The following is a 15,251-nucleotide window of genomic DNA, read 5'->3' on the forward strand; positions in this document are numbered from 1 at the left end:
AAGCTGGGTTTTTAAGCCTATCCCAGCAAACTGTAAATTATGTCAAGTCTGATTCAACTGGAAAGACTTTGAAAACAGACCCAGTGGATGAATTGTAGGTTGAACACTCTGCCTAGCTAAATGTGGAGAGGGTCATCACCAGGTCAACTTTATGGTAAGGAATTTTTTAGTCCTAACAGCTCCCAAAGACCATAAATCTATGGAGGGTTTGCCATCTAAATTGGCCAGCCAACAATCCTCCATTAAGTACCTACTTTGTGCCAGGAACTGGGCTAAGAGCCTTGGATACAAAAAAAAAAAAGGCAAAAACTAGTTCTTACCTTCAAGGATTATATATTCTAATAGGACAGACAACTAGGTACAAAAAAGTTGAAGAATGGATGAAAGTATTCTGAAAGGAGAAAACATTAGCAACTGGGGGACCTCAGTGGAATGAGTGCCCTTTCTCATGAAACTGGATGTAGTGTTTATAGGTGACCAGGTGCCTCTTGCTGCAACATCCACTATATGACTTAGTCCCCCTTTCCTCAGGCTCTCTCAGATACCACTAAACATTGCTTAAGTCAGCAACACCTAGTTCTCAGTGCTGCTAGCCATTCATAAAGTCCTCCACTTATCAATCTCTCCTTATAGCTCTGAGTTCTCAGGGCTGGGTGGGCTGTAGAGTTTATCAACTCTGTTTTGCTTTAAAGCAAGTGACAAGTCTGTATGGAAAATGTTTCTGAGGGCCACACTTAAGAAAGAAATAACCATACAGTACTTTTCTCCAAGGAACACAAAGCATTTCAGGTATCATGTTATTAATCTTGGCAATAGCCTTGGGGACTAGGCAGGAGATAGTGATTACCAGCCTTCCCACTGTGAAAGATCCAAGGGGGAACTTGAACAAAGGGAAGGAGCCACTGCCACTGAGTGGAGGAACAAGAGTGCTAGGGAGAGAAGGAGGATCTTTGGGGTGCTTTAGAGCTCAGATTCATTTGACCTTCTTTCTACTTTCTAAGCCATAGAGCTGTCATTTTATTTGAGATCTTCAGTCTGAGCAACAATAGGTCTTACCTTTCTAAGGTGAAAAAGTGAAATTTTTAGTGGATATTCTTTTATGGCCCTCTAGAGCCCCTTCCATTTTTCTTGCTCTCTGAATGTGTTTCCAAGAGCCAATAGGACCAAGTGAGAAAACATATAACACTTTGCAAAATTTAAGTGCTCTGATAATAGCAAATAATGCAATGAATACATCTTATTACTGTTGTTGCTACCACCAAATAATCTACTCTCAACTGCTCTTGTTGGGTATAAATTCTGAACCCAGAGATAGTATTTCTCACAGGGATGGCCATCTATTTCACTAGTGGAGACTGCTTTGCTCCATAAAGATACAAGAAAGTCATGCAGCTAGACTACTGCTGGGGTGTAGACAGGCTGATTCCCAGGCCAATTGTCATCTCATCTCAACATGCATGCACCAAAGGTATAGCTTCCAAATTTCTAAAGGAGAAGCTAGTGGAGCTCAAGGATGAAGTTAACAGCAAAACTATACTAGTGGGGGACCTCAACCTTCCCCTATCAGATCTAGATAAATCAAACCAAAAAATAAATAATAAAGAGATAAGAGAGGTGAATGAAATCATTGAGACTTACTTTTGCATTTCTGGATTCTTTGGTAACTTTCTCAGCTTTAGACAAGTCCTAGGAATTCTTGCCTCCCAGATACGCCTTAGATATCTTGTGAATTCTGATTTAAACCAGTGGGTTGGCAGGACCCATTGACTTCCTTAGTTCGCCACCGGGACCTTGCTCTTTCCCTCCCCCCCCCCCAAGAGGTTTCTCCTCTGTCCTTTTAATTGCTTTTAACCTTAAACAGAGCTGGGTACTCTCTCCTACTCTTCAGAGTGGAGATTTAAAATGGATCTCTTTCTAATGGGCACCAAAGATCATAAGGGCTACTTCAGTGAGAGTTAGGTCTAACATTGCTGCTCCCTAATTGAGGTAGCAGGGCAGTTAAGTGGTAGAGTGCCAGTTCTGGAATCTGAAAAATTCATCTTCCTGCATTCAAATCTGGCCTCAGACACTTACTAACAACATGTCCTTGGACAAGTCACTTAAACCTGTTTGCCTCAACTTCTTCACCTATAAAATGAGCTAGAGAAGGAAACAGTAAACTACTCAGTATCTTTGCTAAGAAGTCCCCAAATAGGGTCATGAAGAGTCGGACATGATTGAAAATGACTAAACAACAAGTGAGGTAGCACGAGCCACAGCATAACCTGCCAAAAGGTGCTTAATAAGTTCTCTGTGATGATGTTGATAAGAATATGTGTGGGGATTATTTCCGTTCGAGTTCTTTCTCCAAACTACTCCTCAGCCTCCAGATGGTGTCCAGATTTACCAAGTATTCACTTTATTCCATCTCCTAAGACCCTGCTAGGGTTCCCCTCTTTTTGCAACCTTTTAAAAATAATGAATCACAAATCAAAATTGTTTCTGGTTTCTTTGTGGTTGACGTAAACATAAATTCTTTGAGGCAGAAAGTCTTTTTGCTTGTTTCTATATCCTCCATGCTCAGCCCAGGCCTGACAGCATAATAAATGTTTGCTGATCAATTTAGGCAAGAATGAATTATAATAATAATTACAACAACAATAATAATAGTTAACATTTAAATAGTACTTTCAGGTTTTCAAAGTGCTAAGCTGATAAGAATTTTTTCCCCCACCATTTTTTTGCAGGTTGTATTAATTTAACTCATAGATTGGGAAACTATACATGTGCCTGAATAAATATTGTCTGATGATGCTGATAATTAGTCTCCCACACCCTTATTTGTTGCTGGTAGAAGAGAAAATACAAAGAATATGCATTCTAAGGAAGCCAAAATGTAATAGTAGACAAAGAAACTAATTTTAAAGAATAAGGTAGCCAGTTATCAAAATACAGCTGTTTTGAAGAAACCAGAAAACTGATCCTCCTACAGGATAACCTCTTTCCTTAAACACAGGGATTAAGCACATTTTTGGAATACCCCAAATGATACAATTTTGATAAGCATAATTTAGCTTCTTTCCTCAGAAGCCTAAACATTTCTAGATGCATTATACTCTCATTTAGCCACAATCTAAAAATATCAGTAAGTTCAAATAATTAGGATTTTTATAGAGCTATTAAATGCTAGTTATAGGAAACAACTTTATCTCTTCATGAACATCCTTATATCCTGCAAAGTCCTGAAATAAAAATGACTTTTCAGAATATCATTGAGGAATTATTCAATTATACTCAGTTTTAGTGCTCAGTATATTTTATGTTATTCTATTAGTTTGACAGCTGCATGGATTGTGGAAAGAGACTAACTGAGAAGTCACAAACCTCTACCAATAACAGACTCAGTGACTTTAAGTGGGTGACCTAAATTCTCCAAGCCTCAGTTTTTCTTATCTGCAAAGTAGTAATAAAGATACTTTCCTTTCACAACTCACAAGGTTGTTATATAAATTAAGATATGAAAAAATCAAATGAGTATGCATAAATCGCTTTTAAAAATCTTTACCTTGTGTCTTAGAATCAATACTCCATTCCTGTGCCTCTGTTTCCAAACTCTTTCACTAGAAATGAGAGGATAAATACTGAAGCAAAGAAACAGAGACTGATATTTGTGAGGTTACGTGTCAACCTCATCTGAAACACTGTGCCTAGGCCTCTCCCCTTGCTGCATTGACTCTTCCCTCCCTGTGACTCCGCCAGGCAAGAAGAAGCCAAATCAAGAGAAGGACAGGTTCTGCCTTTTTTCTCTCCTTTTCTTTTTTTTATACCCTTACCTTGGGTCTTAGGATCTATTGATTCCAAGGCAGAAGAGGGGCAAGGGCTAAGCAATTGGGATTAAGTGACTTGGCCAGGGTCACTAAGCTAGGAATTATCTGATATCAGATTTGAACCCAGGACCTCTCATCTTCAGGCTCTATCCACTCAACCACTGTGTAAATCTTTAGAGAAGTAAAATATTTTAAACTTTAATGGTTCTGTGACCTCATTAATGTGGATTAATGTGGATTCCCTTACTATTCCTCATTAATTCCCTTACTATTCCATATTAATGTGGATTAATGTAAATTAATTCCTCAAACAGGAAAATCTAACGCCCAAGTCTTTGCAGTTTCCCTGGCTGTTCCCTATTGCTAGACATCTTTCATTCCCTACCTCTGCCTCCTGGTTTTCCTGATATCCTTCAAGTCTTAAAGTTCTACCTTCTGCAAGTCTTTGATAAGACTTCTTAATCTTAGTGCCTACCTTCTGAGATTATACTTAATTTATTCTTTCTGTACTTTATTTGTACATCGCTGTTTGCTAGTTTCTCCTATTTGACTGGGAACTCCTTGGGAGAAGGCACTGGTTTTTGATTTTTTTCCCCTTTCTTTATATCCCGTACCTACCACAGTTCCTGGCATATAGTAGAAGTTTAATGATGCCTATTGCTTTGCCTTGAGTAGGATATTTCCTCTACTATAACACATCGTGATTTATTTCTCCCTAGTACTATGTACTTCTTATATGTGTATTCTCATATCCAATAGGCTGAAGATCTTAGTGGTTTTACATATTTTGGGTACCTGTGTGAGTCACACTGTCCATCCTTTGCTTTTGTTATATAACTGGCCCACTTCCTTTTCCTGATCATATATTTCTTGGGTAACCCTTATGCCCCTTTCTCCAGCCCATTTCCATTAATGATAATAATGATACATTTTAATTACTTTATATTATTAATTAATAATGATAATTTTAATGAAGCATTTTACTTAATTTATATTATTAATTAATAATCACATTATTAATTAATAATGATAAATACTTTATATATGCTATTTTTGTTCTCTGTATCTATTGCCCTTTGAGTTTCTCACTGCTTGGATTCTTCAGACTAGTATTTCAAGATTCACAGCAGTACAACATGAAAAGTATAGTAGGCCTGACACAGATGAAAAGTAATTAACTTTATGGTTAATTTGATAAAATTAGTAATTATCACTTAATAAAATATTCAATAAGTAAAATGTTTTGTTTTTGAAATTTTGACACTTTTTTCTGAGTCATTCTGTGTATTAATCTTTGTATAATAAGTAATTCCTTATTTTACTATCCTGTGATGTAGTTGGTAGCAGGGGATTCATAGTTTGGAAATAAAACCTCTTATTTTTAACTTACTTCTGAACTTTGCTTAGACCTAGGATTTTTGCTAGAAGTGAGCATTTCATTTATGAAGAATGCCTAAAGAATACTTGGAAATGTTAAAGGTTAGATTTAACTGTTTTCACATTAGATTTCTACATCAGACAAGTGATTAACTACCACCATAATTATCAATAGCACTGTTTTACAGGGATTTTTCCATGTAATAATATTACACATAACAATGAAATCAAATAATACATAATACTAAGTAACAGTAACATGACAACTTCTTATTCTTTGATCCTCTTTTCCAAAGAGACCAGCTTGTATTCAAGCCTGAGGAAACTGTGAACTCAGAAGTTCTGCAAGAGAAACTTAAATTCCAAGAAAAACCTAATGAGTCTTAATTCCTTTTCAGCAATTCTGAGTGATGAGTGATATAATGCTATCATTCATTACAAAAGAATTGGCCAATATGTCTCACTAAAAAGAAATATGAATGAAGATAGAATATGCCAACTTTCACCCTTTGCATTTGCTCCTTAAGAAAAAAAAAAAAGAAAATTGAGATAGAAGGGAAGAAAAACAGAGTCCTCAATTTGCGGAAAGGAAAAAATCCTGACTCATCAGCCATTAGAAATAAACTTGCAACAGTAAGGAAGCTTATTAATCCTATCTTCTCCCCACCTTTCTTCTGTAAGAATAGGAAGGACCTCCTCCTTCTCTTACTCTTCCTCCCCCTCTCTTCCAACCCCTGCTCCCCCAGCTGTCTATGCTACCCCAGCACAAAACGCCGACACGCCTTCTCTCCCCGACTTCTTTCTTTTCTCTTCCCTCCCCTTCCCCAACAGAGGAAAAGAGAGTCTCAGACTCAGCCGGAAGGCTTTAGCTAAGTCATCCTGTCATCCAGGACAGAAGTCCTGGGAATGACGCTCCGACTGCACGCACGGTCTCTTAGTAACCGGGACACGCTTTCCTTTTCCAGTCCCCACTTCCAGACCCCAAATTCCCTGGTCTGCCTTTGAGTTTGCACTTCCCATCCCAGGTCTTGGCTGTCCCGGGAGGGTCGGAGGCACTACTGAGCCCCTAATTCGGGCATTTCTTCTCTTTCCCGCAGTCTCGTCTTTGAAGTTGGACTCCCCTTTTGACACGCAAAGCCCCCAGAGCGCCCTGGGCAGGTGGTGCAAGCACCCCTGCTCTCCCGCGCCCCCTGCCGGAGGGAGAGGGGGAAAAGGAAGAAAGGAAAAAGAGGTGGAGAAAAGAGAGGCTGCAAGGAGAGAGAGAAAGAGCGAGAGCCTGGGCGCCGAGGGGGAACAACCCGAGAGTTTGCCCGATGGTGCTGCCGCTGCTGCCGCTGCCGTTGCCGCAGCCGCTGCCGCCTTCTCCGCCGAGCGGGAGAGGAGGGGCGAAGAGCCAGTTGGGCAGAAGCCTGGGTCCTCTGCTTCTCCTCTTGGCGTTAGGACACACCTGGACCTACAGAGAGGAGTTTGAGGACAGCGACAGGTGAGCCTTGCCCCCCTCGCTGGAATTTCTCAAAGCTCTAGGACGGGCATAGACAGAAAAAGTGGGCAGTGCTTCTATCACTGGTGGCGGTTACTACAGTGCCCCGCTCTGAACCCGGTCCCAAGTGGTCCGAGCCTGCACTCCCCTGATGCAGTGGGTGAGGACTGTGCACCCAGCACCCCGATTCTGAGTGTGCTCCACTCCCGAGTCTGTATTCCCTCCGCGCTGAGGGGGACGGACTTTATACCCGCTCAAAACCAGTTTGCGATCCTGTCAGCGCGCTGGTTCAAAGGACCAAAGATTTAGATCTAGAGAGAACCTTAGAGGTCCCCTATTTCCACCTCCATCGTTTTACAGATAAAGGACTTGCCCAGGGACACACAGCTAGTAAGTAACAGAGCTCCCATTCAAACTCCAGTCCTCTCATCTCAGCTCTTCCCACAGCCTCTGCCCCTGACAGTGTTAATAAGATACCCTACGGTTTCTTCATCCACAAAACTAGAGGGGCGAACTGAGTTACCTCCAAGGTCCCTTCCAGCTCGAAATCCTGTGAAATGAAATCCTTTAGGTATAGGGGATCCTCCTGGCCTGCCCTCATTCCTCGTTACACTGAAATTCCCTGAACATCTCCTGGCCCAAACTAAAGCAGGATGTTCCTTTCAATTTTCTTCCAGAGAGGTCTGTTCAGAGAACAAGATAGCGACCACCAAGTATCCCTGTTTGAAACCTACGGGCGAGCTCACCACGTGTTTTAGGTAAGACTGCGTTTACCAGAGACTTTTCGCTGACTAAGACTGTGGGGTGGAAAGAAGACCAGGTAAAGGAGAATTGGAGGTGGTTAGTGTGAAGGAGAGACCCAGAATGTCGTGATTGTGTTGTGTGTCGCTTGGAATAAGCAAACAGTTGATGGCGAGCTCACCTCTGTGAATAGTTTCCTGTGGTGTTTATCTGCGAGGCTGGGTTGGTGGGGCGGGGAGGGAGCCAACGTCAAGCCACCAATTGGACTACTGGGGCTAGCGCCTATCAAGATCCCATCCCGAGTGTTTATCGCTATCCAGCATATTTGTGTGTGGTAGAGGTGGGGGCCCAAGCCCGGGAGGAAGAAGGAGAAGGTTGAAAGTTTATGAAGGAAAGTTGATTTGGGCTTTGAATGTAAACACTGGGGCACTGGGAAGATGAATGGCTGCTTGAGCATTTGCTGTTTTGTTTTGAAAATCCAAAGTCAACAAAGGGAAAATACTAGGCACTTGGCTGTCTCTTGACCCTCTCCCCCGCTGGGACAGCCTCGATCGCTGTCTCTGCCTCTGAGAACAAGGTGATGGGTTAGGAAGGAGTCTGTGTGTTGGGGGATGGGAAGCAACAGGACTATGGATTGCTGTGTGTGTTGGATGAATCTGGAAAACTTCAGGATTTTTGAAATAGCAAGAGGAGAAGCAGTTCATTGACTAGAAAGATTGAGGGGGAGAGGTTGTCTCTGTTTAGGGTATTGGAAATGGAAAGAGCCTAGTCTGTAGAAGTAAGAATTAGCAGTCTCTGATTATATTTCCTTGTTAAGAGTCATTTGATTGTCAATGAAACTCTAAGTTTTGTGACCGTGGACCTGCTGCTAAGAGAAGAGAAATAAAATTACTTTGACTTGGAGAATCTAGCCTAGTTCAGCATTCTTATGCAGAAATTAGAGGTCCTGAAATGCTGCAGATTGCAGTGAAATCTGCCACATGTCCACTGGAGAGTTAGGGTCTGAATATCTGCCTTCTAGACCACAGCCTTTTGGGAATGAAAGATACTGCTCCCTCCACACCCCACCCCAGTAGAAGAGCTAATGCTCCATGGATGCTTTTATTGGGGGAGGAGAAAAAATACTTAGCAAGACAGTGGTTATGAAGGAGGATATCTTTTCATGATAAGACCAAACAAACACTGTGGAATATTTATCTAGAGACTAGTTAATAAGTAAATGTAGGACACTATGTTTAATATTGGGATTAGAATGCAAGAAAGGCATAAGACATGACACTTGTCTTTGGGAGGCTTACAGTCTAGTAGGAAAGACAGAATATATGAATGACAAGAGAGACCAAGTAGCAGAACACTAAAGGGATGTGGAAGGAAGGGCATATTTATATTTTCTAAATCCGGACATAGAATGTTAACTTAATATAGAAGTGACAGGCTATGTGTATTGCCTATCTTCTTTTATCTTCTCTTTGATCCTCTATTAGATTCTTGTCCCTTTGGTTATTGTTGTTGTTAGCATTTTGGAATATTAGTTGTTTCCAGTTCCCCGTTGAACATTCCTTTTTATTTATTTTTTATTAAGTTTATTTATTTATTTATTTAAGAATATTTTTTTTTACATGGTTCCATGATTCATGTTCTTTCCCTTCCCATCTCCTACTCCTCTCCCATAGCCAATGAGCAATTCTACTGGGTTTTATATGTGTTGTTGATCAAGACCTATTTCCATATTATTAATATTAGCCCTAGAGTGATCATTTGAAATCTACATCCCCAATCATATCCCCAGTTGAACCATGTGATCAAGCAGTTGTTTTTCTTCTGTGTTTCTACTCCCACAGTTCTTTCTCTGGATGTGGATAGCATTCTTTCTCATAAGTCTCTCAGAATTGTCCTGGGTCATTGCATTGCTGCTAGTACAGAAGTCTATTACATTCCATTGTGCCACTGTGTATCTATCTCTATGTATAAGGTTCTTCTTGTTCTGATCCTTTTGCTCTGCATCAGTGCCACAAGGTTTTTCCAGTTCACACGGAATTCCTCCAGTTCATTATTCCTTTTAGCACAATAGTTCTCCATCACCAACAAATACCACAATTTGTTCAGGCATTCTCCAATCGAAGGGTATCCCCTCATTTTCCAATTTTTTTGCCACCATGAAGAGCATGGTTATAAATATTTTTGTACTAATCTTTTTCCTTATTATCTCTTTGGGGATAAACCCAGAAGTGGTATGGCTGGATCAAAGGGCATAGTTCCAGAATGGTTGGATCAATTTAGTGTGCCAATTTTGCCATATCCCCTCCAACATTTGTTATTTTCCTTTGCTGTGAACCCTTCTTTATATATACATATATATACTTTTTTTTTTAAACCCTTAACTTCTGTGTATTGACTTATAGGTGGAAGAGTAGTAAGGGTAGGCAATGGGGGTCAAGTGACTTGCCCAGGGTCACACAGCTGGGAAGTGTCTGAGGCCGGATTTGAACCTAGGACCTCCGTCTCTAGGCCTGGCTCTCAATCCACTGAGCTACCCAGCTCCCCCTGTGAACCCTTCTTTTTAAAAAGAAAAACAACTAAACAAAAACAACTGACACAAAGACAGGACCTGACCCTATCTTCAATATTCTGTGCTCTTGTGTCATCCCCTGTTCTGCTAAGAAAAGAGAAGAGCATGTTCCATTATGCTCCCAGTTGCCCAGTACTATTTATTAGTTTTTCAGTTACTTAGAAGACAACTTCCTTGGTGACCTTTTCATTTACATTGTAATAGTTATTTTGTTCATTGTTCTTCTGATTTTGCTTCATCATAAAAACTCTGTCCATGTTACTCTGAATTCCTTATATTCATAATTTCTAACTTTTGTTCTTTTTTTTACAATTCTAAGAATTTACTAATTCAGGTCAATTTAAGAAATTTTTATTAAGTGCTTACCAGATATAAGGGGACCTAGGGATAAATGAATAACAAAATAATTCTTACCCTCAAGGAGCTTACATTCTTATAATACAGTTATGACAAAATGATAATACATTTGTACAACACATCTTGCTTTTTAGTTTATTTTTTTATTCTTTTTGAACCCTTAGCTTCTGTCTTAGAATTGATATCAGTTCCAAGGCAGAAGAGCAGTATCGACTGAGCTAGTTAGCTGCCCTTGCTTCTTGCTTTTTACTCATCTTACACATAATCTTTAGACTCATTTTCTCCTCCCCACAGCCCTGTGGGAGAGGTAAGAAAGATACTGTCTCCATTTGATAGACAATGAGGGAACTGAGGGAAAAAATGATTAAGTGACTTATCCAGAATCAACCAGTTAGTGGCAAAGAAAATTATAACTAAGACTTCTAGCACTAGGTTCTTTTCATTGGCCAATGTTAATGCTCAGGACATTGAATTTTATTAAAGATATTTTTTAAAAGAAATTAATGGAGAAAGAACATTTCCCCCATACTACTTCAGTAAAGAATGTTCCAATGACATGTGATTTGTATAGACTTAGTATAATTTGCCTCTCTTTAAAGCTCCTGAATGTCAAATTCTATAGCAGAGAAAATATGTCATATTTTAAAAGCCACTGGTGGTTTATTGCTCTTCTGAATTGATTTCATTTATTAAACTGACATATAAGAAGAGACACAGTGGGACATTGTAGAAAGTGCTACACTTAGTGGTCATGCAATCAGGGTGGAATTCTATCTCTTATATTTTTTAGCAGATGACTATTGAAGAATGATGATTTATTTGAGCAACAGTGAAATGAGGATAACAATACCTGTAGTACTTATCTCACAGAGTTATTGTGCAGTTCAAATAAGATGGTCTATGGAAAGGACTACGTAAACGGTAGCTTTGATTTCATAGCCTCCTTTACAGAAAGTGCTTAAGAGCTTGTGTTTTCTTTTATGAGATGCCTCAGCAAATGTTGTAGGTTTTATTCTTTTTTTTAAGAGTAAAAGCAATTTAAGTAATCTGATCAATCAATAGGCATATAGATATGCATCACTCTATTAAATGCTAATCTAAAGAAATTTCTTTAAAAAGGTATGGCAAATTAATAGTTTTTTTTAAAGAGTAAGGACAAATTAAAGATAATAGAGGAGGAGTTCTGGCTTGGGAATATCATCTGGATTACCACAAAGTAATAGGGGTCTTTGTAGATACCTTTTAAGACTTTCTCCTTAATACGTACCATCTTTTCTAATTGAGGATGAAGGATTGTTGCATGGCCATGATATAGTTTATTTTTTCCTCCTTTATGTGCCAATTTCTTTAATTCTAAAGCAATTTTTTTAAACCCATCTATCTTAGATTCAATACTGTGTATTGGTGCTAAGGCAGAAGACCAGTAAGGGCTAAGCAATGAGGGTTAAATGACTTGCCCAGGGTCACATAGATAGGAAATTTCTGAGGCCAGATTTGAACCCAAATTTGAACTGTCTCCAGAACTGACTCTCTATTCACAGAGCCACCTAACTACCCCCAAAGTAATATTTTTTTTCCTTTTCTTTTTTTTTAAACCCTTAACTTCTGTGTATTGGCTTATAGGTGGAAGAGTGATAAGGGTGGGCATTGGGGGTCAAGTGAGTTGCCCAGGGTCACAGCTGGGAAGTGTCTGAGGCTGGATTTGAACCTGGGACCTCCCGTCTCTAGGCCTGACTCTCAATCCACTGAGCTACCCTGCTGCCCCTAAGACAATGGTTTTAACCTGGAGTGTATAAACTTGCTTTCACAAAACATTTTGATAATTGTATTCCAATAGAATTAGTTTCTTTTGTAATACTATTTTACTTATCCATTTAATGCATAAATATTTATGCATACATTTTCAATTCATATAGTAAATTAAGAAAATACAAATGCATAAATTTTAATGCATACATTTATGCACATTACTCTGAGAAGTTATCCACAGTCTTCATCAGCCTGCCAAAGAGGTCCATGATACATAAAAAGACACATTCAAATTCTATTTCAACTTAAGCTTACACAATTAAATGCTTTCCCCCCTTTTTAAATTTAGAATATTTTTCCTTGGTTATAGGATTCATGACCCCCCCTTTTCCCACCCCCTCCTGAATCTGACAAGCAATTTCACTGGGTTATACATGTATCATTGTTCAAAACCTATTTCCATGTTATTCATATCTGCAGTATCGTGATCCTTTAACATCAAAACCCCAATCATATCACCATCACATTAGGTTGATCACATATTTTTCTAATGCATTTCCATTCCCACAGTTCTTTCTCTGGATGTGGATAGCTTTCTTTCTCATAAATTCCTCTGAATTGTCCTGGGTCATTGCATTGCTGCTAGTAGAGAAGTCCATTACATTTGATTTTACCACAGTGTATTGGTCTCTGTGTACAATGTTCTCCTGGTTCTGCTCCTTTCACTCTGCATCAGTTCCTGGAGGTCTTTCCAGTTCACATGGAATTCCTCCAGTTCATTATTCTTTTCAACACAATAGTATTCCATCACCATCAGATACCACAAAAATTAAGTGCTTTTAAAAAACACTTAGGCAGGTAAATGGTACGATGAAAAAGAATGTTGAAGAAACAATAAGGTAGCACAGTGGATAGAGTACCAGGCTTGAAGTTGGGAGGACCTGGGTTCAAATCTGTATTTAGGTACTTCCTAACTTTTTGATACTGGGCAAGTTGCTTAGCTCTTACTGCTCTTCTGCATTAGAATTGATATTTAGTATTGAATATAAGACAAAAGGTAAGAGTTTAAAGAGTATTGGACTTGGAATCAGGAACAGTTGGATACTTACTAGCTATGTGAACCTGGATAAGTCACAACTTCTGTCTTGGTTTTTAATTTGTAAAATGGGAATAATTATGGTAGCACTTACTTCACAGTGTTGTTTTGAGTATCAATGAGATAATGTATAAAATGTGCAAACTTTAAGGTGCTATGTAAAGGATTTTGGGTTGGGTTTGTAGGTAACTGTCTTTATACTGATCCTATAGAGCAGAAATTCACATAAGATAAAGTGCAAAGTATTTCAGAAAGGGTCTCAGCAGAGTCCAGAGATCTCTGAAAATGAAAAAGAAATTAATCATTGTACCACATTAGGTTAAGAGGCAAGGTTCAGTGATATTAGACACTTCAATCTCTAGGTTATACTTAAGGTAGGCTTAGGTAATTTGGGCAGCACCTTTGCAGAGAGAATCTTACTATTTATTCAATGATATTTTGGGAAAGAGTTTTGAATTCAAGTGAGTCAATTTTGTACAAGTCCTTTCCATGTCTCAGATTCTTCATCTATTAAATGAAGAAGCTAGACTGATGACTAGTCAAGTCCCTTCCAGTGCTTATATCCTGTGAATCTTTTGAAGTCATTTTGAGCTTGTTGGAGAGAAAGTACCTAAAGATAAAATTTCACTTCTTGTTATAGAAAATGGGTTAAAGACTGGTGAATGTGTGGACCAGTTTTAGGGTATTGTTTCCTAGCCACAGGTCCATGACAAATGTTTACCATTCTACAAAACTTTTACTACCAAGAGTCCCTGCTTTTTAAAAGCCTATAAACTGATTTCTTTTTCTTTCCTTCCTTCCCCCTACATCTTACTCTCCCAATCCTAAATCCTTTCCCTCCATCAGTTTCTTGTTCTGTGTCCATAATCTACCAAGAACTTCTGGATAGATGGTTACACAGTAGGGTTATAGTGTGGCCAGATAATAATAATAATAACTTCTCACATATTTATATAATGCTTTAAGGTAGCATTTTCCTTACAATCCTGAGTGATAAGTAGTTGGAACATTAATATCCTCATTTTAAGAATTAGGAAACTAAAACTCAAAGAACTTAAATGTTTTCCTCTAACCAGTTAATGTAAAGGCCAGGATTGTAACACCAATCTTCTATCTCCAAATCTCATGCTTTCTTCACTGCATAATTCATACCTTTTGTTAACATAGCTGAGTTTGTCTGGTAATCTTGTTCTAGAAAGAACATGTAACTTAGCCAAATAGCTGTTTCTTATGTTGTAGACTTCTCTCTACCTCTCTTTTCCACTTTTCCCTCTGAGTAGCAGTCCTAATGGGACTAGGTGTATATTTTGTAATTTCAACTAGAATTTAAGCTCCTTGAGGGCCAAGCTTGTCCTAAGCCTCCTCTTCCTCCTCCTCTTCCTTCTTCTTTTTAAACTTTTATCTTTTGTCTTAGAATCAATATTAAATATTGATTCCAAAGCAGAAGAGTGGTAAAGGCTAGGCAGTTGGGTTCAAGTGACTTGCCCAAGGTCACTCAGCTAGGAAGTATCTGAGACCAGATTTGAACCCAGCTCTATGCCTGACTTTCTATCCACTGAGCTACCTAGCTGCCCCTAGTCTAATGCTTTCTAATGATTCTTTATCAGTATAGTATGTCTCATGGTGCTTAATATGAAGCATAATAAATATTTGATTAACAAATGAGTAAATCCAATTGAACAAATATGTAATTCTGAAACTAGAAAACAAGATAGGGATTCTGACGTGGTTGCACACATTCATACATATTTCTTAGTGAAGACATTAGTGACTTGATATATAGCAAGAGTTCTTAACCAGGGTCCATGAACTGATTTCTTTTCTAATGTTGATAACTGCATTTCAATATAATTGTTTTTCTTTGTATTCCTTTGTATTTTATTTTATGCATTTAAAAATTTATTTTGAGAACAAGTAGGAAAGCTTCACCAGGTTGTCTAAAGGAGTATATGACACACACACAAAATAAGATTTCTTGGTGTTTAGTCTTTGTGGGCTCTGAATTTATCATAGCCAGACCAAGTAAAAGGGCATATTATGAAGTTACTTTCTTAATGGATAATAGAGCTTTCCTAG

General features: G+C 38.7%; 1 protein-coding gene across 1 annotated transcript in view; it reads left to right on the top strand.

The window, feature by feature from the left end:
- Positions 1-6,319: 6,319 nt before the first annotated feature.
- Positions 6,320-15,251, top strand: part of CCBE1 (collagen and calcium binding EGF domains 1) — a 376,897-nt gene continuing 367,965 nt past the window's right edge. Inside the window, exons 1-2 of the mRNA XM_044664510.1 lie at positions 6,320-6,666; positions 7,341-7,421. Coding sequence (XP_044520445.1) covers positions 6,497-6,666; positions 7,341-7,421 — 251 coding nt within the window. The 5' untranslated portion in view covers positions 6,320-6,496. The remainder of the gene's footprint in view (positions 6,667-7,340; positions 7,422-15,251) is intronic.

This window comes from Gracilinanus agilis, chromosome 1, assembly GCF_016433145.1.
Source record: "Gracilinanus agilis isolate LMUSP501 chromosome 1, AgileGrace, whole genome shotgun sequence".
NCBI lineage: Eukaryota > Metazoa > Chordata > Mammalia > Didelphimorphia > Didelphidae > Gracilinanus > Gracilinanus agilis.